Source organism: Colias eurytheme, chromosome 29 (genome assembly GCF_061535395.1).
Source record: "Colias eurytheme isolate Ceu_HAF_F1 chromosome 29, ilColEury1 Martin Lab GWU primary, whole genome shotgun sequence".
Taxonomy (NCBI): Eukaryota; Metazoa; Arthropoda; class Insecta; order Lepidoptera; family Pieridae; genus Colias; species Colias eurytheme.
The window spans coordinates 2,535,925-2,563,114 of record NC_143008.1 but is presented as its reverse complement, the minus strand read 5'-3'; the positions used below and the strand labels follow the sequence as shown (position 1 = coordinate 2,563,114).

Below are 27,190 nucleotides of genomic sequence, written 5' to 3'. Positions count from 1 at the left end.
CAAAGACCGTAATATGAACTAGCTGTCCCGGCAAATGTTGTTCTAACCTTACACTTATCACTTAGGGGTACAAAAAATAGATGTTGTCCGATTCTCAGACCCAATATGCTCAGAAATTTCACGAGAATTGATCCAGCTGTTTCGGAGGAGTATGGTAATTAAATCGGTCAATCCATTTTGGTGTGTGCTAACTAACATTGTGACACGTGAATTTAATATATGTAGAGAAGAGATTATTCCTTCATTCCCATAGACTGCACATTTTCATAAAGGATTTCACAAAAATAACTCGTAAATCTCGAACCAAAGACCGTAATACAGGTAAATAAAATAAATTCCACATTATAACATATTACACCATAAATACACTAAAAACCCGACTGACCACTATATTCACGTTTATTCTAATTCGATTCACCCACGGAACACAAACATGATTATTTCACGACCACAACACATCATTTAAATTAAATTATCAACAAATAAGAAGACGTGCGGATGACGCCGCGCCGGCGAACGAACTGGAGCGTTAAAAATAAATGACGTGCGTTAGGGTTGCCATACTTCTTGTTCTAATTCTCCTTTTCTTTATTTGTTTGCTAGCTGTGCTCCGTGGTTTTACCCGCAGTGCTCCGCTCCTGTTGGTCTTAGCGAGATGATATATAGCCTATACTCTATAGCCTTCCTCGATAGATGGGCTGTCTAACACCGAAAGAATTTTTCAAATCGGATCAGTAGTTCCCGAGATTAGCGCGTCCAAACAAACAAACAAACTTTTCAGCTTTATAATAATAGTATAGATTCAAAACGATAGTATGCTGACATCATGTAAGTACTTAAAAAAAAAAGACGGGTTGCACTCCGGGAGTGCCGGCAGAAGTGAAAACTTGATTATTAACGTTCAGCATGTTTGATATTTTGGAATGGTATCCGTCTTACGCATGGAATATAAGGGCTAAAAAAAACATCCGTCTTACGCTTTTTCGATCAGGCCACGTGTCCTGACGCGAGTTTAAGATTTTATACCCAACGCCGCTAAAGAAGTTTTCACTTCAATAATGCTAATTGCAGAAATGAAAAAGAAAATATTTTGAAAGTAGACTAAATTGTGTAGGGTCAGATATTGACCTGTTTGTAAAAGAAAAGAGAATCGTAAGGACACAGAAAATATCGTACATAATCAAAAAGTGATGACACATTTCCAACTAATTCACTTTTGGCCAGAATGGTGCAGTAACCAGTTAGATCACAGTACACTACAGTGTGAAAAACGCGACGACATTTTTCCGAGTCTCTACCGAAAAATCGAATACTTAGTTAGTTACTTCTTGTTAGTCTTCACTATTAATCTTGGGACCTCAATTTCGTTACACTAACATACCTTAACATACCTAGAACTCTACATAGAAGCCAGCAAGTTCCCCTAAACAAGGGATATTTTTTAAAACCTGGCAACATTTCGCTCATTAAACGGACGACTAGACACTAGCATTAACTCGATGCGACGAGTAAAGGTAACAGGTTATTGAAGTAAACAAACGTTTTAATGCGTTTTAGGGTCCCGTACGTAATATAGAATTGTTTTATGTGAAATAGAGCGCAGAAAATGTACATCTGACGAATTTTTATGCAGAAAATATATTGTAAACACATCTTTAAAGTTAGTTAAGAATATGTTATTATTATTATTTTAATTATTATTTATTTATTAAACAATTTAATTTACCTATCACACTAAATTAAAAAAAATTACAAATATACAATAATTTTGCATATTAATGAAGATGTTTCTTAATTTAAAGATGTTCAATAATTTCAATCTGTTATTTTGCATCAATTATCACACTAGTTGAATGAATATTTTATTGATTGAAAAGAACATTTGATTTGGCTTCAATTTATATTTTCAAAGACATAGTTTTATTGCTAAATTAAAAACACGAATGGAATATGCAAAGAAAGCAATGTATAGTATGCGTATTAAATAATAATAATAATAAATTCTTTATTTGACAACAAAAAATATACATGTACATGCAATTATAGGATAACTTACATATAAGTAAAACATAAACCGTAGCTGTAGGTACAATTAATTGCAATATTTGAACAATGTCTCCTATGCTAGGAAATGTCCTGTGTTACAGGAGACATTTATCCGTCCGTTGATACAAGATATATACCTGAATATTATAACAATTCTATACTATGCAAGTATCACTTTAGCCGAAAATTTGATGACTTTAAAGAATAAACTCTTTGCAAAAAAAAAAAAATATATGAGAGAAATTTAACTAAAAATCTAAAAGAATTTAAAAGAAAGGATATACGTATTGAGTGTGTGTGTGTGTGTGGGTGTGTGTGGTTGTGCGTGTGTGTGTAAGAGTGTGTGTGTGTGTGTGTGTGTGTGTGTTTTCTAGTTTGTAGTTTGGATTAAATAACATAGTGATCTAACAAGTGTTCACATTCATCATAATTAAGCTCTAGAAGGTAATTAGTTAGGTTGGACTTACATTGTAATGTGTTCATGTTGTGTATATTAAGTATCTTATGTAATTTATTATATAGATGTGCACTTAGGTAGTCGTAATGTCTTTTTGCAAGCTTAGTATTTGTATATATGACTGGACATATCGGCGGGGGTCGCCTCTTATCTGAGAGTTTACTTTTAGTTGCGGGAAGGCTTTTATGCTTCTTCATCATTGCCCGGAGTATATACATTTTGCGCACAGTAAGTACCTTAAAATCAGTGTATACTTGTTTCGTTGGATATCTGAAGGGTTTGTTGAGAAGAGTTTTAATCACTGCTCTTTGAGCTCGTTCGGCTTGTAGAATATTGTTTTTCGGAGCACCTCCCCAAGCGGTGATGCAGTAACCAATAATTGATTCGCATAATGCGGTGTACACTATTTTAAGAACGTCTTTATTAGCAGGGATTCGTAATTTTTTAAAAACAAAGATTAACTTCCTTATTCGTGAAGAGATAGCGTTAAGGTGCTGTTTCCAGGAAAGGCAAGAGTCTATCCAGACTCCGAGATATTTAATTGTGTCGGCCCTATCTATAGATAGACAATTGCAGGTATTTACTCTATCGCACGAGTGGGCTAAAATTTTGAAAGAGGGTTCAGGTGGAATGGCAGATATTTTACTGGCAAAGGTAATAAATTTAGATTTTTGAACATTTAGACTCAGGAAGTTTGAAGAAAGCCAATTTTGAACAACACTCAAAGCACCTTCCGCTCCTTTCTTTGCCTCATCCCAGTCACGGCCACTCACCAAAAGGACAGTATCATCAGCATATGCTATGATACGTGTAGAAGGATAAGCAAGTTGGCAATGTTCGTTAACATATATTTGAAAGAGGAGTGGAGATAGTAAACTACCTTGGGGTAAGCCAAATTCCAAAGATTCTTCAGTGCTGATGTGACTACCAATCTTAACGGATTGAGTTCGATTCGAGAGGAAATCTTCAAGTAGTTTGTAAGCCGTTCCTCGGATACCAATTCGCTCGAGCTTTTTTAGTAGGATAGGGATAGAGACAGTATCAAAAGCTTTGGACAAGTCGAGGAATATGCCAATACACTTTAGTTTGTTGTCTATATTTTTAACTAAAAATTCTAGAAGTGCGGCGACTGCATTTTCTGTTGACATGCCTTTTCGAAAACCAAACTGATTGTCAGCGATGATTTTATATTTCTCAAGGTAGCTATTCATGTTCTTGTATATTATTCTTTCTAGAATTTTGGAGATAGCTGGCAGTACTGAAATTGGTCTGTAATTATTTATACTATCTCTATCCCCAGCCTTGTAAACCGGATGTACGATAGCCTTTTTGAGAGCTGTAGGAAAAATACCCGAAGTTAAAGCAAGATTACAGATGTGTGTGATGGGAGGTACTAGTTTTGATCTGGTAGCGTTAAGTAGTTTGGGGGTAATGCCATCCCACCCAGGGGCACTATCAATGCGAAGGTTACTTACTATACCATCAACTGTATTTTCATCGATCTCCAAGAAAACTATCGAATTAGGCATTGAGCAATTTAAGCTTAAGTTTGTAAATTTGGGTTGACTTGTTGCATTTATTTTACTAGCCATATTTTTACCTACGCTGGCGAAGAAGCTATTTATGGTGTTAACTGAATCCAGTGGGTTATTATGCGTGTTAAGTAGTTCGGTGCATGATGAGGTACATGAATCCTGATCTAACACGTTACGGACAGCTCCCCACATTTTTTTAGTGTCCTTACCGGCCTCGACGAATAATTTTTCTTCGAACACTCGCCTCACTTTTTTGAGTAGGTTGTTACAGAAGTTACGGTAACGTAAGTATGTACTAATATGTACTAGTAGCTTTCCGCCCGCGGCTTCGCCCGCGTTTTGAAAGAAAAACCCGCATAGTTCCCGTTCCCGTGGGAATTCCGGGATGAAACCTATCCTATGTGTTAATCCAAGTTATGTGTGCTAAATTTCATTGTAATCGGTTCAGTAGTATTTGCGTGAAAGAGTAACAAACACACACACATCCTCACAAACTTTCGCATTTATAATATTAGTAGGACTATGAATAAAGTACCTAATGAAATTAATCAACACTGAAAATGAAGTAAGTACTGAGAAGAAAAGCGAGTAGAAAATAGAGAATAGTACTTGAAAGTTTTTCTTCACTTCAGTAATAGAAAGTTAACTTTTTTCTGAGAGACATTGATAATTTTTATTTTATTTTTCCTTGTACAAGGTAGTAGTAAACTAGTGAATAGAACATAATATTAATTAAAACATTTTTTATTATTCAAAGCGAAGAAAATAAAAAAAAAACCGGCCAAGTGCGAGTCGGACTCGCGCACCGAGGGTTCCGTACAAACCTTGTTTCTTTTGATTGCGTTGACATAGAAGTTTGATTTTGTTACAGCTTAAAGGTATTATAGACCTGAGTATTTGGTATGAATTTCAATTTAATACCTCTACGCGTTTATGAGGAAATGGGTAGTAAGTTTAAAATTATTAAAAAAAAAATATTATGTGATGTAACTAAAAATTTATGGTTTTCATAATTTTTCCTTTATACAGGGTGTCCCACTGTTGGTATACTAAGCTCAAAGGAGGTCATAGTTTTGCATACGCTGAGTACGTAAAAAATACTTATAAAATTCCAGACACCTTTTTTTTTCAAATAGATGAATTCTTAAAACTCTATGTGTACACCCATAACAAGCAACCCGCCCAACTTTGCCACCAGCACGTGAGCTATCGTTTAAGATTATGTTTTTATAGACAAAATGCTCATATTAGAGAAGCGGTATATGCCGGCTGCGCGAAGTCAGAGAAGAAAACATGGATTTTCAGGAAAAATTTAGCAAAAAATTTTTGACGTAATTTTGTTGTTTAAGTATTTTTTACGTGATCAGTGTATGTAAAACTACAAGTCCTTTCGCGCTTAATATACCAATAGTGGGACACCCTGTATATGCTATAAGACGTTGCTTCGTACCAAATTTCAAGATTCTGAGTTCACGAGAAGCACCCTGTAGGTTTTGATTCCCTTGCAAGTGTCGAAAATTTGCGGCATAAACGGCTGTATCTTTTGATTGCGTTGGCTTAGAAGTTTGATTTTTTCACAGCTTCAAGGGACAGTATACCTGAGTAATTGATATAAATTTCAGCCTCATACCTCCACGCGTACCTGAGAAAAAGGGTCTTGACAGACGGACGGACGGACGGACGGACAGACGGACAACAAAGTGATCCTATAAGGGTTCCGTTTTTTCCTTTTGAGGTACGGAACCCTAAAAATATTTATAAAAAACATAAGGAACCTCTAATATTATATGCTTCTATCTCCTGACCTTTTTCACTTTATTTATTGCGCAATAATGGGATAGAAGATAAAATTAAATAAATAAATAATAATAAATATTATAGGACATTATTAAAACTACAAACTAGTTTAGATTTAAAAATTAATATAAATAATAGAAAGAAAGATGCGTTTATTCGTCTCCAAAACCATATAGCAATACAATTTAAAAAGGAAAAAATATTTTTTCGCTCAAACTGTCAAAGGCGAACTTTAAATGGTCGGTAAGTTTCCAAAACATGTATGTATGTATGTTTCTCGCAAACCTTCTGACAATGAGAAACAAAACAAAAACTTAACTAAATCGGACCAGCCTTTCGCGATGCCATTTTCAAAGGAAGTAGCAATTTATTTATATTAGTGGCAGCCCAGCGATCGAAGTTCAAATACAAAACAAATATGCGTGATTAAATTATTGAAATATTAATACAATACTCTTTCTTTCTAGATTTCCGCCCGCGGCTTCGCCATCGTTTGCAAAGTGAAACCCGCATAGTTCCCGTTCCTGAGGGATTTCCGGGATAAAAAGTAGCCTATGTCTTATTCTGGGTCTTCAGACCTACATACTAAACATTGTAATCGGTTCAGTAGTATTTACGTGAAAGAATAACAAACATACATCCTCACAAACTTTCGCATTTATAATATACTAGCGACCCGCCCCGGCTTCGCACGGGTGCAATGCTGATACTAAATACACTACAGAAAAACTGTGAACGTTGTATATAAAAACATAGCGGCCCGCTCCAGCTTCGCACGGGTATAAAATAGATAGCCAGGCGGCCGGCCGGTACCGCCGCAAACGCTACGTCCCGCAATTTTTAAATCTGTAATATCTTCGAAAATATTTACTTAAATCATACGGTGTAAAGGGCCATATAGATCTATATTAAATTAACAATGTATTCAAGGTATTTAATTGGTTAAGGATTAATGCTGTATTGGTTAAAATCGCATCGAAAATTAGCCATTATTTGTCGTAAAAAGTAAATGACAAAAAAAAGTTATTGTGGGTTATCCATAAGAGATAGACATATACCATCACGGACTTTTCTGAAGACCTTTTCAATGTGTATAATACTTAGTACATTATTTTGATAAAACTCGTAGGGTTCAGCCTACGTTTGCAATGTAAGCGGAAAAAATGTAATTTTTTACGACATCACATTAGAAACCTCAAAAATAACAGTACTTCTCCACTATTTACTGGATGTTATTATACATATAAACCTTCCTCTTGAATCACTCTATCTATTAAAAAAACCGCATCGAAATCCGTTGCGTAGTTTCAAAGATTTAAGCGTACAATGGGACATAGGGACATAGGGACAGGGAAAGCGACTTTGTTTTATACATACTATTGAAGTAGGATTATATAGATTATGGAGGATTTTATTAGACTACAAGACTAATTTCATTGGCACCACACGAGATAAAAGTTATGAAATTAGAGATTTTGATTAAGAAAATGGAAAAGATTTTGACCCATTGTAACTCGATTACCTCGATCGCCCACTCTGCCCTACTTGGTAAGATTTTAGATCTAATAAAATTTATTAAACAACGTTTTCAAAAGGTAGGTATTCGATTGGTCTCAGTTGCATTTTCATCAAGTTTTTTTTTCTAAAAGTAGGTACTAAAATTAATAGAATAAAAATCTTTTTTCTAAGGACGAAATACAATACACATTTTTATCATCCACCTAATATTATTTACATAAAAATAATCGCTAGATTACAAAGTTATTTCCAAAGATAATTCAAATTCAAATTCAAATATATTTATTTGCTCGTATATGGTTTATAAGGGTGTTACACAAAATTTTTTTTATCGCATATACTGCCATATGCGATAAAAAAAAGTTCGATACTTATTCATCTTTATACAGAGAAACATCCCGTGCGTTTATTAGAGTAATGATCTTTGAAGATATCACCAATTTAAAATTATTTATCATCCTCAGTCAGGCGATTGTTACGGTTCAACGTTTTTATGTTTATTTGTTTTACTGCATGTTTGAAACATTATCATCACTACATAGTATAAAACAAAGTCACTTTCCTGTCCCTATGTAGTATGTATGCTTAAATCTTTAAAACTACGCAACGGATTTTGATGCATTTTTTTTAAATAGATAGAGTGATTTCAGAGGAAGGTTTTAGTATATAATTTATTAGGTTTTAGACAAATCGGGCGAAGCCGCGGGCGGAAAGCTAGTTCATAATATTTTCGATATTATTTACCTAATAGGTATTATAAATAAATTCGTTTGTGAGGATGATGTATGTTTGTTACGCTTTCACGCTATTACTACTTGACCGATTACAATTAAATTTGGTATGTAGGTAGGTAGCTGAAGGCCCAGAATAAGACATAGGCTACTTTTTATCCCGAAAATTTCACAAGAACGGGAACTCTGCGGGTTTTTCTTTGAAAACACGGTTGCATGAAAACTAGTCTATAAAGAACATCTATAAACTATACGTCCACAATGCGTGCAAAGCAGGAGCACTACACTAGTATTTTTTTCATCGGAAAGTAATATGTATACGAAGATATTTTTAGACCTTCAAAACAAACAACCAACGAGCGGATAAACCGTAGGGTCTAATTACACCTGCTGACGGGGTCACGGAAGAATTCTACCATACCCGTGGCCCCGTCGTTGATGCGGCTTGACGGAACACAGTGGGGTTTTGGTCGGTAGGAATCCGACATAACCCACGGCCCCTTCCCCGGAGACCGTGGGTATCTATGCAAGATTTCCCCATTAAAAAAAAAGGTTCTAATTACACCTGCTCTTAAAGTGACCTTGGCTTAGCCTTATTAAATTTAATCAAACTAGTTTCATGTTACCATTATTATATGTTTATACAAAATTAGTTAACCCGTAAAAAACTACAAAGTCAAGAAAGGCTATACTTACCGATTTTCGTGATTTTTAATAGCTTCACCTGTATGTTTGTATGTGACCGACTCTGAAACTTTAAACGGACTAATTTAATCAAATTTAGACACTTATGAAGTATCGGTGACAATACAATAATTTCATGGGTTTATCTCATCATTTTTTAGGGTTCTTTCTGAGACATCGTTGTCTGTCTGTCTCCAGGCTGTATCTCATAAACCGTGATAGCTAGAAAGCTGAAATTTTCTCAAATGATGTATTTCTGTTGCCGCTATAATAACAAATACTAAAAATAAAATATTAAGCACCCCCCCCCTTAGTACGGAACCCTTCGTGCGCGAGTCCGACTCGCATTTGGCTGGTTTTTATTCAGTTTTATTAAACTTATGTTGTTGTTGATTATGTTCTAAAGAGAAGAAACTGCATTAAATAAATATCAATTATGTATTTGGATTATTCGCTTAATTAGAAATCTAGTTGCATAAATAAATGTTTGAGGTTGATAGACATGTCTCTACTTGGTAAATTAACATACTTACTGTAATATAATCCATACTAATATTATAAATGCGAAAGTAACTCTGTCTGTCTGTTACTCAATCACGCCTAAACTACTGAACCAATTTTCATGAAATTTGGTATGGAGATATTTTGATACCCGAGAAAGGACATAGGCTACTTTTTATCCCGGGAAAATGACGCAATCCCGGAAATCCCACGGGGTGCGGGTTTTTCTTTGACTGCGCGGGCGAAGCCGCGGGCGGAAACCTAGTGTTAAATGCATGAATACAAAATAAATAACATAGAAATACATGCATATTGCATATATCTATACTATTACACATTGTTAAAAAATCTTAAACTTGAAAAAAACACCTCTAAATAAGTCAAAGCGGACAAATTCACGCTGATCGGTTACTAATAAATAAGAATGCTGTTTATGTGGTTATGGGTTATTCAAATGGATATTGTTAATAATCTATACATATAATAAATCTGTAGAAGGGTCAATTCTGTACATTGAAAATATTGAAAAAATAAATAGCAGGGGGTGTTACTGGATCGATACCAAACCCAAATATGTGATAAAAAAATTTTTTGTCTGTCTGTCTGTCTGTCTGTCTGTATGTGAAGGCATCACGTGACAACTAACGGTTCGATTTCGATGAAACTTGGTATAATTATACCTTATTATCCTGGGCATAAAATAGGATACTTTTTATCCCGGAAAAATACGTAGAAAAAATAAATCTTAATTTTTCCGCGCGGACGGAGTCGCGGGCGGAAGCTAGTATAATAATAAAATATAACCTTACTTAATCTATACTAATATTATAGTGCTGAAGAGTTTGTTTGTTTGTTTGAACGCGCTAATCTCGGAAATACTGGTCCGATTTGAAAAATTCTTTCGGTATTAGATAGCTCATTTATCGAGGAAGGCTATAGGCTATAATATATCATCACGCTAAGACCAACAGGAGCGGAGCCACGCAGGTGAAACCGCGCGGCACAGCTAGATTTAAATATGTATTTTTTTACTAAATAAAATTTAGCGTAAAAGTTATACCCGTTTTTTAGTATGCACCGTTATTTGTTAATGAAAATTAATATTAATTGAATGTAAATTCATTTTATTTCGGTAAATTCCAAATCAAATCTAGAACTCAACTTTTTAGTCATGTAAATTTTCACAATCTATCGAATAAAAAAAACGAATCGCCAAATTTATGTAGGGTAAAACTTGAGAGCGGCTCCACCAATTCAGCAATTTTTTATGGTGTTGTTAAAAAGTATGAATAATTTAAAATTTCGTGCCTAATAACACCTTAACATACTTTTCTACGTAATAAAACCATATCAAACATGAAATAAAGACAATCATCAAATAACAGTAAAATTTCACCAAACTGCACTGACCTCTCGCATCTCGCAGCACATTCGCAGCGTGTCTATGCCGCGACCGTTCAGCGAGTGTCAGCGCGCTGTCCCCAGCCGCTGTCAACACTGTGATATCAGCGCCCGCTGACAACAGCGCTGTGACGTTCTCAGCGTGGCCGCATTCTGCCGCCACGTGTAGCGCTGTCTGTGTAAAATGAGAAAGTTCTATTTCAAAAAGTGTACGGCTATGGCCGCTTTCAGCACTGTGACGTTAGTACGCGCTGACAACAGCGCTATAATTTCCACTTTCATTCTAAGTTTTATCTTTGCAACAAGTAGTAAAATCGACGTGTTTCTCCAAGGCATCCATATATAAAACTATTTAAATTTATCAGTGATTCAGCAATATTACAGACTCCAAATTGATAAGTGATACTGCTTATAAGTTATAACAATATTGGTGTTCGTCCCCCACGTCCGCGTCCGCCCCGCCAGCTAGCAGCTCTTGGACTAGCTCGAGATTGTCCCATATAGCCTTGACCTGCCCTATACATGTCCCTATCTTACCTTGCCCGCAGTATCGTCATCAGATCTAGCATTAACGTCCACCCCGCTCGCACACAGCGCGGGCAGACAGCGTCGTGCTCGTCCCCCGCGTCCGCCCCGCCGGCTAGCAGCTCTTGGACTAGCTCCAAATTATCCCATATAGCCTTGACCTGCCCTATACATGTCCCTATCTCACCTTCCCTCCCGTATCATCATCAGATCTAGCATTAACGTCCACCCCGCTCGCACACAGCGCCGGCAGACAGCGGCTCCGCTCAGCCAGCGCTGCGGCGTGCAGCGCGGTGCGGCTGTGCTCGTCCCTCGCGTCCCCGTGCGCCCCGCCGGCTAGCAGCTCTTGGACTAGCTCCAGATTGTCCCATAGTGCTGCCTGTGTATTGCGTAGATAATCTTAATTTATACCTATATAAATTCCGTGTCACAATGTTTGTTCTCAATGGACTCCTAAACCACTTAACCGATTATAATAAAATTCGCACACCATGTGCAGTTCGATCCAACTTGAGAGATAGGATAGGTTTTATCCCGGAAATCCCACGGGAAAGGGAACTATGCGGGGTTTTCTCTGAAAACGCGGGCGAAGCCGCGGGCGGAAAGCTAGTAAACTTATATAACTAGCTTTTCAGCTTCGCCAGTTTTGTTTAAAACCTAATAAATTTAATATTAAAACCTTCCTCTTGAATTACACTATCTTTAATCTTTATATAAAAAAAAACATCTAAATCTCTTGCGTAATTTTAAAGATCTAAGCATACAGACACACAAACGGCGGAAAGCGAGCTTTTGTTTTATATTACCTATGTGTAGTTTATACTACCTAAGTTAGGCTTGCATAGTTTAAAAAGGCCGTCTGCTCACATACACTCATGAAGAAAAGAAAAATTTTTGGTTTTGCATAACCAGCATTTACAACATTACACAAATTATTTAACCAACATTAACCCATTGAGCCCCGAGTGGCCCGATCGGTCCACGACACATTAGATTTTCTATTGTGTCTGTGGTTCCGGGGCCTGAGTTATTACAATATTATTTTGTCTTAAGTCTTTTCTTCATGAGTGTACGTGCGCAGACGGCCGCCATTTGTAGTCATCTTTCGTGACTTGTACAGTAAGCATGTTAAAAATAACCCTGTTGCATCATGACAGAAAGACAAACAAATTTAAATGTTTTCTTTCTTCTTTCTTTCAAATGAAAAGATCTGTACATTCCCATCAAATAATATTACTAGCTTATTGTTCACGGCAGCGCCTGTACAATTAGTAGAAATTATAAGGAATGACATGTTTCACCATTTAGAGAGTGTTCAAGTATTATGTTACACAATTTTTGAAGATTTTAACTGCCTTTCCTCCCCTTGTAACACTCTATTTTATAAATTAAATATTTTAAACACGCTCTTATATGTATCTCAGTAACGCAGCTTAACATTTTACGAGTATATTTAATTTTAATTCGCTTTATAATGTACTAGCTGTGCCGCGCGGTTTCACCCGCATTAGTGGTCCTGTTGGTCTTAGCATGATGATATATAGCCTATATTACTCGTGGATAATGTAGCTTTCGAATGGTGAAAGAATTTTTAAAATCGGTCCAGTAGTTTATGACCCTATTCATTACAAACAAACAAACAAACAAAGTTTTCCTCTTTATAATATTAGTGTAGACTACACTAGATCACTTGGAATCTACAAAATTGATAAACAGAATTAAAAGGTTTTAACCTTACAGTTAAGTTCAAAAACTATCTTTCTTATAATATGGGCAATATAGAATTTATTGTTAATATATATATATTATTATCTATAATATAAAAATGAATCCCAAAATGTGTTGGTAAGCGCATAACTTGAGAACGGCTGAACCGATTTCGTTAATTCCTTTTTTATTATATTCCTTGAAGTACGAGGATGGTTCTTACGTAGAGAAAATGTAAATATGTACCACGGGCGAAGCCGGGGCGGACTGCTAGTAATTAAGTAAATACTTAAAACTCTCTCTTGTTAACTAGCTTATTGCGTATTTAATATTATACTTTTATTTTTAACATGTACAAGATGTAAGATATTTATGTAAATAAATTGATCAATAAATTAAATATGAGCCTTATCGGCCAATTTTTAAATAAAGAAATGTCCTTCAGTTTATTTCTTAACTAGCTTTCCGCCCGCGGCTTCGCCCGCTTTGTCTAAAACATAATAAATTATATACTAAAACCTTCCTCTTGAATCACTCTATCTATTAAAAAAAACCGCATCAAAATCCGTTGCGTAGTTTTAAAGATTTAAGCATACATAGGGACATAGGGACAGAGAAAGCGACTTTGTTTTATACTATGTAGTGATAAGAGAAGTACATACATACTTCTAAAACATAGTTTTACACATGAATAGAATTAGAATATAGAAACTTATAATATGTACTTTTATGTATTTTACGTATGTTTCATAATAAACACAATGACAATATGGTTCTATAATTCAGATAAAATTGCGAAACACCCCCACTATTGTTTCGGTAAAAGATACTTTCAAATTGATATAAAACTACGTATTGTATAACATACCTGATGCAGCAATCGACCTTGGAAGTGTTCTTCGTCTGGGGAAAGGTCCATTGTCACCTACAAACAAAATACTTTAGTTTTATCCAACATTTCCGGCTACACAAATCGCTCGAGCGTTGCAGCCATATAATATGCGAAAAATAATATTCAACGAACTTTTGTGAAAGAAACACTTTTTATGCTTTTGTATCTGGCATCAGGTTATAAAATTAAACTTTTATAGTTAGGTTTTGTAGAGAAGAAATTATGAAATTTATTATTTTTAAATTCAATACATATTATCGATTTGAAAAGCTAAGTTAATGACAAATGCTGTCAAAGGTGACAGTTTTCAGATGATATCGTTCGGATACTTCATATTTTTAAATTCCCGCTTTGTTAATAATTATATAAGTAGGTATCGATGAATTTTGTGACTACTTGAACCAAAAACGAATCACACTGGCGAATTTTTATGGGGATAAATAAAATTTGTACACATAATAAAATGTGTTTATTTAGTTATCTCATTTCATTTCGTGTTCACAGTTTAGCCATGAGTCCATGACTATCATCGTAATTCTTCTTCTTCTTCTTTTTTTTTCAAATGGCAACTCCCGATCCCAGATCATCGTAATTAGAATTCTTTTAATTCACGTCTACCCTCTTAGAGATTATTATAACAAAAGGTGTCTCATTTAATTATTCAGTCAAACAAAACTCTATTTAAATATGTTACGCTTAAGTAATGAAGACTGGGAGCGAAAGAAGTGGTATTTGGCAAGAAAGTATTTTGAGGACGAACCAAGTAAGTTGAGACAATATTTATTTTATCAAAATAGAAGCCTGTAGCTCTATTTTTAACCTCTTATGGCTAATTTTGCTGGAGATAATGATGATGAACCGCTGCCCTACCTTAAATTCGACTAGCTACGGCCCTGTGATGAAGTCCACTTCTATGCCCTCATATCCCTATATCATGTGCAAAAGATACTTATAGTTTACTAGCAATGCCCTGCGGTTTTACCCGCATAGCGATAGCGATATCGTGACAGTGAAAAGTCTACTATAGGTCGGACTATAGGTTTAATTTTTAATCACATGAAAATCACCTTCACCCCTTCCCGCACTACGCCTGCTCATTGTATTAAACAGTATACCTACTATTTTCTGTAGATTGACACTTTTAAAAATTCGTTATATCTTTTGAATGGAATATCAAAGTTTTTTCCTTAGGTTTTTTCATTAAAAAGTATTTTGCTGGTATTGAAACAGTCTATAATAAAACATCATTTAATGGGATAAGGATTAATATATGTGTATGGATAACATGGTTTGATTACTGTCGGCACTTCTATTTACTTTGAAAACGTAAAAAAGTTGTTGTAGTAACATAACTACTGAAGATGGACATATGGTATCGCGGACTTTCTTGTAGATATTGATCCATTCTATAATACCGTAGAACATTTTTTTGTTCTATCTTCAATAGATTCCGCAGCGCACGCGATGACAGAAGTTTTATTGAGGAATTTTTTACACCTTGGGTTACATTATTGCATTTTTGGTAAGGATCTCTAATTTTTTTGAAAATGCAATATAGCCTATGTTGTTCAGTAAAGATGCAGCTTTCTAATGGTGAAAGAATTTTTGAAATCGGTCCAGTAGTTTATGCGTGAAAACCATACATACATACATACATACATACATACTTACAAACTTTTCCTCTTTATAATATTATTAGTATTAGTATAGATTATAGAAGTATAGATGTTTGAATTATAGCAGGCAAAAATTAAGCAATACACCTACCAAAACATTTTTTTTTTTAATAAAATCACACTTTGTTTTTTTTTTATTTTGATTCTCGGTTGATTAATGCATAAAATTTTATTTTTAAATTATTCCTTTTCGCTTTGAACCATGTATTAAGGCTGTGTACGCGGTCCGTGCGCTGTTTGGCTCAAATATGTGATTTTTCAAACCAGATTGTCCATCAATCACTTATCTTACAAACATATGAATTACTAATAATTTTAGGAAATTTTATTGTCTATGTAGTTAGTTAAGAGTTTTTTTCAATTAATACAGTCTTTCTGAATACCATCAAGATAACTGATCCGATGATTACTTGATTTCACTTTTAGTGTCAATTTCGAAGCTAAAAATATCTGAAATTGCTGACAGATCTAACACACAATTATTTTTAACTAACTGCAAAAATCCTTATTAAAATAGTTAGTTAAAAGATTTTTTTATTTTGGACTCCTAACTTACGAAATTAAAATCCGAACAATGTGAATTTTTTTAGAAATTATAGTCGACAAAATTATTATTTTCACCAAGATATTTGACTTTATTGAATATAATTTATACATATTGCAATAAAAGAATGTCTTACTTATAAGATAAAATTTAAAAAATCAACTAAGGTACCTCTATTATTTTTCTACAATTTTTTTTAAAGTACTATAAAACACTGCGCGCGACCCGATTAAAATCAGTCGGCAGCGAGCCTTTCCAGAGAGAGGACATGTTGCTCGGCGCTCTCCTGCGGACCTATGCTGTTCATAGTAAAAGGATAGCGCAAGCCGCGATCTATCGTAATAGATCGCGGAGTTTTTGACTTGCGTTAAATAGAATATGCGCTCTTAAATTCTGTGATTAAATTCATGACACAGATAGCACAGAACTTTGAAATTAAAAAATAGAATAAACAGTGAATGACGATGGATGATCTTCACTTTGACGATGGTGCCGACCTGCGGGTCTATGGGCGGCGGCGACGACTCGCTCTGCTCTCTCTGGTCGCGTTCGCGTTCAACCCCGTCTGTTGGCGCGCCAAGCAGCCGCTCCTTCATCTCGTGGATGTAAGGGCAACGCTGCATCGCGATGTAGAACTCGCGGACGCGCACCTGGATACACATTTAAGAACACTTTTATTTATAGAAAAATAAAAATCATCTCAGAGAAAAATGCTTTGTCGAGCATAGACTATATACTATGTCGAGTATCAAGTAGCTTCGGTCAGTGAAAATAGATGTCGCTACTACACGCTATTGAGAAGAATTGAATCGCGCTAGCAAAGTTTATTGTTGTATAATGATATAATTTTCGAATGGCCGGGCACGATGAAGACGAAATCATGCAGATAGTGCAAAATTTTTGGAGAATCTGACATTTAGTCAGATTTATTTATTTATCTACCTACACGTTTCTATAAGTATATTGTATGTATTATTTACTTAATAATATATGAAGTATATTTATTTGTCTATTTGTATTCGTTTGTAGTTTTCATTTAACTGCATACGATTTTCGCATAATAATTTATTTTCATATTAGCTTTCCGCCCGCGGCTTCGCCCGCGTTTTCAAAGAAAAACCCGTTCCCGTAGGATTTCCGGGATAAAACCTATCCTATGTCCTTTCTCGGGTATCAAAATATCTCTATACCGAATTTCATGCAAATTGGTTCAGTAGTTAAGGCGTGATTGAGTAACAGACAGACAGACAGAGTTACTTTCGCATTTATAATATTAGTATGGATGTTTGCTCATAAACTATTCTTTATATATAAACTAGCGACCCGCCCCGGCTTCGCACGGGTGCAATGGCGGCCAGCCGGTACCGCCGCAAACGCTACGTCCCGCAATTTTTATCGAAAATATTCACTTAAATCATACGGTGTAAAGGGCCTTAAAGATCTATATTCAATTAACAATGTATTCAAGGTATTTAATTGGTTAAGGATTAATGCTGTATTGGTTAAAATCGCTTCGAAAATTAACCATTATTTGTAAAAAGTAAATGACAAAAAAAAGTTATTGTGGGTTATCCATAAGATTGAAATGTTACATTTTTTTGGCCTAATCTTGCGTTTTTTAGAGGACGCAATTTTATTTTTTGGATGTGTAGGGGGGGTCACTGTGAAGCTAAAACCAAGTTTGTGGGGTCGCCTCCCTTGTCCCACGGCCGCCATCTTGAAAATAGTGGTTGAAATGGTTTTTACGGTATATCACTTAAACTATTTATCTGATAAAAAAACATTGTTAGCATTATTTGTTGCAAATTAAATTCTCTACAACTTTAGTCCTGTAACTTTTTGTCAAAGAACTATAAATAAAAAAGTTATAAGCGAAAATGTTCAGAAATAAGAGCTATTTATATTTTTCGATAATTTTTTTTATCATTTTACGAAGAAATTATATCAGACCATATTTGTAGATTGTTTTTCGAGGAACAACTTTTATATATGACGGCGCCACCGTCGAAGCTTTAAAAAATAACGAACGGCGAACCGATAAAAAGCAGCGCGCGTGCACGACTCGGGTCCACTCGGGTCATTCGTTCGCCGACCGTTGCAGAGTGCACATCTATTACGAGCTTACTATAACTTATTTGTGATATTTATTTTATTAGTGGTTATACTTAATTGTATTAAAAATGACTGTATTGTATGGTGAAACTGACATGATTAAAAGAGCAACTATGGAGTTTCTTGCCGGTTCTTCTCTGTAGATACTGCTTTCCGAATCGGTGGTAAATGTGTCTAGAAGAAGTCTAATTGAATAAAGAAATGTTTGAATTTGAGGTGTTTCTTTGCTCGATTACCCAACACAACGCCCACAGCTTGAAAATAGATTCACATTCTACACCTTTCGCCGATATATACAACATTTTTTAATTACGTCAATAGCTAAGGTTTTACAGCGCTCTGAAGCGAGTACTCTAATTTCTGAACATTTTCGCTTATAATTTATTTATTTATAGTTCTACGACAAAAAGTTATTGGACTAAAGTTGTAGAGAATTTAATTTGCAACAAAAAATGCTAACAATATGTTTTTTTATCAGATAAATAGTTTAAGAGATACATATATCGTAAAAACCATATCAACCGCTCTTTTCAAGATGGCGGCCGTGGGACAAGGGTGGCGACCCCACAAACTTGGTGATAGCTTCGCACTGACCCCCCTACACATCAAAAAAATAAAATTGCGTCCTCTAAAAAACGCGACCCCAAATGTAACTTTTCAATGGACTAATAGACATATACCATCGCGGACTTTTCTGTAGATCTTTTCAATGTGTACAATACTTAGTACATTATTTTGATAAAACTCGTAGGGTTCAGCCTGCGTTTGCAATGTAAGCGGAAAAAATGTAATTATTTACGACATCACATTAGAAAATAGAAACCTCAAAAATAACAGTACTTCTCCACTGTTTAATGGATGTTATCCATACTAATATTATAAATGCGAAAGTAACTCTGTCTGTCTGTCTGTTACTCAATCACGCCTAAACTACTGAACCAATTTGCATGAAATTTGGTATGGAGATATTTTGATACCCGAGAAAGGACATAGGCTACCTTTTATTGCGAAATATGTACCACGGGCGAAGCCGGGGTGGACCTCTAGTTATACATATACACCTTCCTCTTGCATCACTACTATTAAAAAATCCGCATCAAAATCCGTTGCGTAGTTTCAAAGATTTAAGCGTACAAAGGGAGTAAGGGACATTGGGACAGAGAAAGCGACTTTGTTTTATACTAACTGTGTATACTATATGATAACAATGCGATCGGAAGAATAAAGAAAAGGTTGAATAACTAAAACATTGTTAATTTACTTTCAGGGTTATCTCCCATACCAGAATCGCAAGAGCGACGCAGCAGTACTGACTCGACTGAATATTTACCAGAGCTAAATATTGAAGTGGTACCTAAAAGAAAAGATGTCGATGACCCAGAAGAGTTTTATCAGGAGTTAGAGAAAAAAATGAAGGAAATGATATCGGCAGATCGAAGAGGGTGTGATGCCCCGAAATCTGATACTATTGACAAAGAATCAGTGGAATTAAATGCTATAGAAAAACACAGTAGTCCAGAGATATATGATCTCCGATGTTTATATAATTCTGATAATTTTAATACGGAAGGGTCTTCAGGAGCCAGCGGTTGCGTCGAAATTGAAGAGTTAAGCGTGATAGTGGAACAGGAAACGTCAGAAACGAATAAATCACGTATAAAAAATTCTGATGCACGTGACATTGACCAAGAGCTTTGTGAGGACGAAATAATATCAGCACCTTGTTCCCCCTCTAGGTCTAGAGCGCCATCTATTGAATTGCCTAAGCTTGCTAGCACCGAAGGTACAAAAAAACACATATTTGAAAGCCATAGTCCAAATATTTACGTTAATTTTATGTCAACATTTGGTTTTGACTTACGGCCTCTGTGTATTAGTATCAATTAATAATACAGTAAAGTCAGGTTATAAAGTTAGGCAAACCCCAATAGATATTTTTAAATCATTATTATCACGAAGTTAATCAATAAATTATTATCTATCAATGTTTTCGAATGCTCTGTATTTTAATCAATGATAACTTTGTTTCAGATGCAAGTGAATATAATTCTGATGGTGACTCTGTACCAAAACCAGATATCACGAGAAAGAAACGAAGTATCCTACATTCTACAGACGTATCCGAATATATTAGTGAAAATACGTCCACTGGTTATCCCAATTCATTGAGTCATGCTGCTTCAGAATTATCAGTTAATTCGGAAGTTGATTCACAAAATAGTATAGAACCTCTTATGTGTTCTACTCCGAAAATTGACATCTCGGATAGGGGGATAAAACGGAAGCAAACTTCGAAGATATCTTCGTCAACAGTAAAGAAAAGCAAGACAGTTCAAACAAGCTTTTCTGACAATGATGAAAATGGTTTTATTTGGAATTACTTTTTTGTTGGCAAACCTATTGTATACAATTTGTGTACGTGTAATGATCACGTGTGTTCGTAATTAATATTTGTTGTCGATCATGTTAATAGATTTCTATTGCGTATAGATTACGTATGACATGATATAAATCGTGTGTGCCTTAAAAATCTTTTATTAAGAGTATATCCTTAAGATATTATGCTTTATGCTTTTATCATCTTTTAAAAATGTTTAATTTTAATCATATTTTAATTATTGTAGGTATAGGTACAACTTTGTTAATGACATAATTATAAAAAACCATATGATATCACCCATACTGTAGGTATGGGTGATATCATATAATATCATCCAATTTATATTATTAAACAATAAAGTGTATGTTTATATGCGTATCGTTCTTTATTTGAACTAAGTTAACCTGACTGGAACAAAATGTGCTTTTTCAAATGTGTAATAACTGAAATAATCCCAGTATCAATTCATAATTACTAATGTTTACCATGATGCTATAATTTGTAATATTATAAAACTGAGAGTTTGTTTGAACGCGCTAATTTCAGGAACTACTGGTCCGATTTGAAAAATTCTTTCAGTGATAAATAGCCCATTTATCGAGGAAGACTATTATAATTTATATCATCACCCTAAGACCGACAGTAGCGGAGCAAAACCGCGGGGCACAGCTTCTATATTGGATATAATCTCTTCACTAAAATCAAAATTGAATAAAAAGCAAATTGAGTGGTAGGTAATTGATGATTATATAGAGTACAAAGATTATTATTAGTAACGTGATATTTCCAATATAATATTTGTTTAAACAATAGTTTATAAAAAAGAGTGTAATACGATTTGTTCCACATTTGTTCATATTATCACAATATACAGATACATACAGTAAGGAAACTTCATACAAAATGTTCGAAATGGCTCCCCCCCCCCCATCAAGCGTGTTTACGAGGGTATTCAGGGGGATCGATAGTAGCGGGTGACACATCCACAGATTTTGAATGACAAAGATACATAGTATAGAAAAGTGATGTCAATGACTTCACGTTAAATAATTAATATCGATTGTTTCAGTTTGTAGCCTAACTATATTTTTGGCTTCGGTATCTATTGTCCCAAGTATTCTTGTAAAAAAATATTCAATCTACAGTTTTGACTTTCCTACGATTTTATTATATGTATAGATATTAAAATAACCATTACATAAATATGCCTTTCTTCGAAAAAAAAACAAATTATTTACTGAAATATACTTTCGTCTACTACGGTCTACGACTAATTCGGAATTAATTGTTAAATTTTATAAGGTAAAATATTCTCAATCCTATGAACAGTTTTTTTTAAGTAACTGATTGTGTTTAATTCGTTGTAAATTAATTCAGCCACTTTACAGTTTATGTGTTCTCTCTTAAAGCAGCAACGAAAATGTTATCCATTTTCTCGACATATTGAACAAAATCATCTGGTGGTATAATTGGTATAGTTGAATTCAAGCAGCCGAATACTGCGCAATTAGTACGTGGCATTTTTAAAATGATCGCCGAAATCAACTTCATCTATTTGCACGTGTTTAAATTAAACTGAAATAATATATTTCACCAAAATGTTAAAACACATAAAACACATAAAAGATATGTAGAATGTAGATATTATATGAAATTATTGTATTTTTATCGATACGTGGCATCACCACTTTGTCAAGCACTAAGCCTGTCAAACTATTTTATTTTTCAACCTAAAACAAAAAGGTGGAGGTTCTATGCTCGTATAATAATAATTTTAATTTATTTCTGTATATTTTGTGTTTTTTAATTTAACCCATTGAGCCCCGAACGGCCAGATCCGACCGCGACACAATAGATTTTCTATTGTGTCTGTGATTCCGGGGCCTGATGGATTAATTTAATTTATCGTTTTAAAAATAATTTTGTAGGCATACAGGGAGGGGCCACTGAAAATCAGCGTTGCAACTATATTGCAACTTATGCTGAGTGGCTACCTGACTTGGCTCCACTTTTCGGCTTCATTTTATTTTATTTTACTCTTTCATTTATTATACTTGTATTGTTTTGTTTCATGTTGTGTTGTTTTAATTTGAATTAAGTATTGTATTCTGTGTCAATTGTGTTTGTTATTAATTATTATTGTGGAGTCAAATAAATGATCTTTCTTTCTTTCTTTCTTTCTTAATACAAATATCAAGCATTATAATAGTCCGGGATACATCGCCCATTTTTGCAAGTGATTACTATCAAGCTAATTTTTCGTGAGTAGCTTTATTTTGATGAGATGCCCAATAATTTCATGTACAAAACTCTCGATTGTGGTAGCTACCAGAGGTAGGGTAACGGCACCAGTGGTCAGCCAGGCACCAGTGATCAGCCTATTGCGTTGTTTATTGGCCATAAATATCGCTATAATCAAAATAACCAAATCACGCGCACCTTAATAGAAGCTCTGTTTCGTTATTGGTTCATGCATCACGCGATAGGAGCAGCAGGGGGTCAGGGGAGAGAAGTAAACACGTTCGTACAGGTGCTGTCCGCCGACAAGAGCAGAAGTGTCATGTCTGCAATATTTTTTGTTTCATGTGGTGCTCTTTTGAAAGGTGAGAAATAACATATTTTAGTATGAAATGTGATTGTGTTTTATAGATAATAACTTTATAGATTACTTAGAGCATTTAATTTTGTGAAATTTGATAAAAAATATTGTTTTTTTACTTAAAAATTTGAGGGGCTGACCATTGGATACTGATTTTTTATGAAAGATCCAATGGACAGCCCCTGGGGCTGATTACTGGGATTATTCCTAAATGTTAGAAAACCCAGTGGTCAGCCGCATTTCAAAATATTTTTTTCAAGCGGCTGACCACTTGGTCTCAATCTGTGGTCTCAATGATCCAGTATTCAGCCACGATGTTATTGAAATAATTTTTGAAGTATAAATTCGAATGTTTGTGTTTAAATCTATAAGTAATACTTCATGTTAGTTAAGTTTTACCTGAAATAATTGTATTATGTGTATTCATATCCAAAAGTTATTATTGTTCCCTTTTTTCTAGCTAAAAATGCCGCCAAGACAACAGTATCCTCCAGAGAAATCCTCCGAAAGAGATCCTCCTGTGGTTGATTATAATTACATATATATATTGTGGATTATAGATACATCAATAATATTATAAACTAATATCGCTGATTTCTTTAAAAATAATTATTGCTGTTTTTATGATAAATAATAAGAAGTACCTAGAAAATAAGAAGACACAAAGAGATTGTAATAGTATGTTTAAAATAATATTTGTATTATGTGCGATATACATTTTAAACATTTTGCTATAAAAATGTGATTAATATAGTTGATTTTGATATAACATTGTTTATTTTGATCTCATAATTAGTTATACTTACTAAAGGCTGAACACTGGGTTCAACAAGGCTGTTTATTGGTTTTTAGAGGCTGTTCACTGGGACACTGGGCCATTTTTTGTTTAAAATTAATTATATATTTTACTAAGAGAATTATTGTTTTTGATAAACACTGATTCGAAACTACAATAAACAATAAATCCATACATGTTGTACGTTTTTTTATTCGACGATTGTTGTAGAAATGGCAATTGTCAAAACTTCAAAAAGCTGTTATGAGGCTGACCACTGGTGCCGTTACCCTAACAAGGATAAAATATTTTGATTTGATGGTTCTCAAATATTAATTAGTTACTAACTGAATGTTTTTTTGTTCAATCTCAAGATAATTATCTAAATTATTCGAAAAAATATTTGTCCTACAAAATCTATGGTTTCAAACTCAAACTCAAACTCAAAAATTCATTTATTCAATTAGACTACTATTTAGTAGCACTTTCGAATCGTCATTACATAGTATTTTTAACATTTACCACCGATTCGGAAAGCAGTATCTATGGAGAAGAATCGACAAGAAACTCCATAGTTGCTCTTTTAAAATAATGTCAATAAATTTACATAATATGTAACTTATATCTAACTACATAATATGCCAAAGAACTGGCCTGTGGTTTTTACGCGACAACCCTCCATGGGTCTTTATCGTCCATATATTCCTGAATACTGTAGTACGCTCTCTGAACTAGTACATTTTTTATGTAAGTTTTAAATTTAGAACTACTAAACTCTTTAATATTGTGAGGAATTCTATTGTATAAGCGTATACCTTGACCCATAAATGAATTTTTAACTTTAGCTAATCGGAAAAATGGCAGTTCAATTCTATTCCTGTTCCTTGTGCCATAATCTCCTACTCTTGTGTGTAAGTCAGAGCTTTTGTGTACATGCAAAATATTATTAAATATATACTGTGATGGTACAGTAAGGATACCAGTATTCTTAAAATGATCTCTTAGTGAGTCCCGAGCACGTAAATTATATATAGAGCGAATGGCTCTTTTCTGTAAGATAAATATAGTTTCTATATCTGCAGCCCTGCCCCACAGTAGAATTCCATAGGACATAATGCTATGAAAGTAGCTGAAATAAACCAATCTAGCCGTATCTTCATCGGTGAGATGCCTTATTTTTCGGACTGCATATGCAGCAGAACTGAGCTTACCTGCAGCGGTGTTGACATGGGCTCCCCACTGTAGTTTCTCGTCCAATGTTAACCCTAGAAATACAGTAGACTCAGTAGGATGCAATACCTCCCCGTTCAAGGTAATACCTCTGTTCAACTTTTTTACATTAGGAAGTAAAAATTCAACACAAGTGGTTTTTTTGGCATTTAATAATAAATTATTGGCAGTAAACCATTCAGATATGTGTAAAAGAGCACTGTTCACTTCGTCAACATTTGGGTCATGCCTATCCACATTAAAAATTAATGAGGTATCATCTGCAAACAGAACTATTTCACACCTATCCTGCAAATAATAGGGAAGATCATTGATATATACCAAGAACAGGAAGGGACCTAAAATTGACCCCTGTGGAACACCAATGTTAATTGACGCACCGCTAGAACGTTCTCCATTAACAACTACAGTCTGTATCCTATCATGCAGGTATGACGCTATGAGGTTCTGGGCTTTTCCTTTAATTCCATAGTGATTAAGTTTACGTAACAAAGTACAATGTTCAACGCAGTCAAATGCCTTGGAGAGGTCACAAAATATCCCCAGAGCATTTTTTGAGTTTTCCCATGCCTTATATATATGTGTTAGAAGTGCAACTCCAGCATCTGTGGTTGAGCGCCCCTTTGTGAAACCAAACTGTTTGGTGTGCAGTAAATTATTAGATGCAAAATGACTACTCAATTGGTTTAATATTAACTTCTCGAATACCTTACTTAATGTTGGTAAAATAGAGATAGGTCTATAATTGTTACAGTCTTCTTGATCGCCCTTCTTAAAAAGAGGTATAACTTTACTAAGCTTTAGTAAATTAGGAAATGTACCATAGTCACAACACTTATTAAATATGAAAGCTAAATTTTTCGCAATATTTTCTATTATATTATTAACTAAATTTACGGACATTCCCCAAAGATCACAGGTATTTTTTAAATTTAGTGTCTTAAAGGCTGTAACAATATCATTAGCAGTTACGTGTCGCAATTCAAATAATGTGCTGCACCCCGCAACATGGTCCCTCAAAAAGGTCTCTGCAAGTGCTGAAGACGAATTTAAATTATTAGTAATGCTAGCAGGGACACTAATAAAGAAATCTTCAAATGCAAGCGCAACATCAACATTTTTGTCAATAACCATGCCATTATTAACAAGTTTTATGGTATTACTTGATTTGCTTTTACCCATTTCACCATTAATAATAGACCAAACTGTTTTAACTTTATTATCCGAGTCGCGTATTTTATCTCTGATATACAAACGCTTCGCAGTAAAACAAACAATTTTAAAAGTTTTTGAGTAATTTCTAACATAATTAAGAAAAGATGGGTTTTTATTATATTGCTTCATACCTTACTTCATACCATATAACTCATAAAGAACGATCCTACACCTATGTATGCTAGGTGTCGCCCATTTACTAAATGGTAAATCCTTGGTAATATTTAAAGATTTAACTTTAAATATTTTTTCAAATTCATTATGCACTAAATTAAAAAGATTTTTAAACATTTCACAAGGATTATTATGACAGGATTGATCATTCAGTACGGGCAGGTTTTTATTAATATTATCTCTAAATTTGTTAATGCCTTTTTTAGTTATAGGCCTAACATTAATCCTTTTAAATGTAGGTATGCAATCCCATTCAAAAACTACTTTCTGGCCACAGTGATCCGAAGTCAATGTATTGAGAATATTTTTCTCTAAACAGATGCAGTCACAGTATATATTATCAATACAGGTTGCAGAAGTAGGTGTAATTCGTGTGGGTTCGCTAAAAAGTTTATATAGATTAAATGACTGAAATAAATTAACAATTCGTGTAGCCGTTTGTGTTTGTAAAAGTAAATCAATATTAAAATCACCACATACTATAAATCAAAGATTGATCAAAGAGTCCCCCTTTCCAATGTGTATCGATAACGAAGTCATCATAAATCTGATTTTTTTATTTTCACTTATTTAATACTTATATAATTCAACAGACATATTGTCCTACAAATTGCGTAATAAATATTTGAGAACCGTCAAATCAAAAATTTTTATCCTTGTTACCTCTGTAAGCCACCACAATCGAGAGTTT

At 34.4% G+C, this 27,190-nt stretch overlaps 2 protein-coding genes and 1 long non-coding RNA gene across 3 annotated transcripts in view; 2 read left to right on the top strand and 1 right to left on the bottom strand.

Moving 5' to 3' along the window:
* Lrrk (Leucine-rich repeat kinase) overlaps nt 1-14,062 on the bottom strand; it is an 89,637-nt gene extending 75,575 nt beyond the window's left edge. Inside the window, 4 exon segments of the mRNA XM_090118405.1 lie at nt 10,680-10,845; nt 11,383-11,574; nt 13,771-13,827; nt 13,927-14,062. Coding sequence (XP_089974531.1) covers nt 10,680-10,845; nt 11,383-11,574; nt 13,771-13,821 — 409 coding nt within the window. The 5' untranslated portion in view covers nt 13,822-13,827; nt 13,927-14,062.
* A 419-nt stretch (nt 14,063-14,481) lies between these two features.
* LOC149896096 (uncharacterized) lies at nt 14,482-20,570 on the top strand. The gene is made up of 3 exons (XM_090117914.1): nt 14,482-14,557; nt 19,394-19,909; nt 20,158-20,570. Exons 1-3 carry the CDS (start codon nt 14,482-14,484, stop codon nt 20,568-20,570), a joined length of 1,005 nt encoding a protein of 334 aa, XP_089974040.1.
* A 2,285-nt stretch (nt 20,571-22,855) lies between these two features.
* Nucleotides 22,856-23,806, top strand: LOC149896095 (uncharacterized). The gene is made up of 2 exons (XR_016458407.1): nt 22,856-23,109; nt 23,566-23,806. It is a non-coding gene; the product is annotated as an uncharacterized LOC149896095 (long non-coding RNA).
* Nucleotides 23,807-27,190: the final 3,384 nt, after the last annotated feature.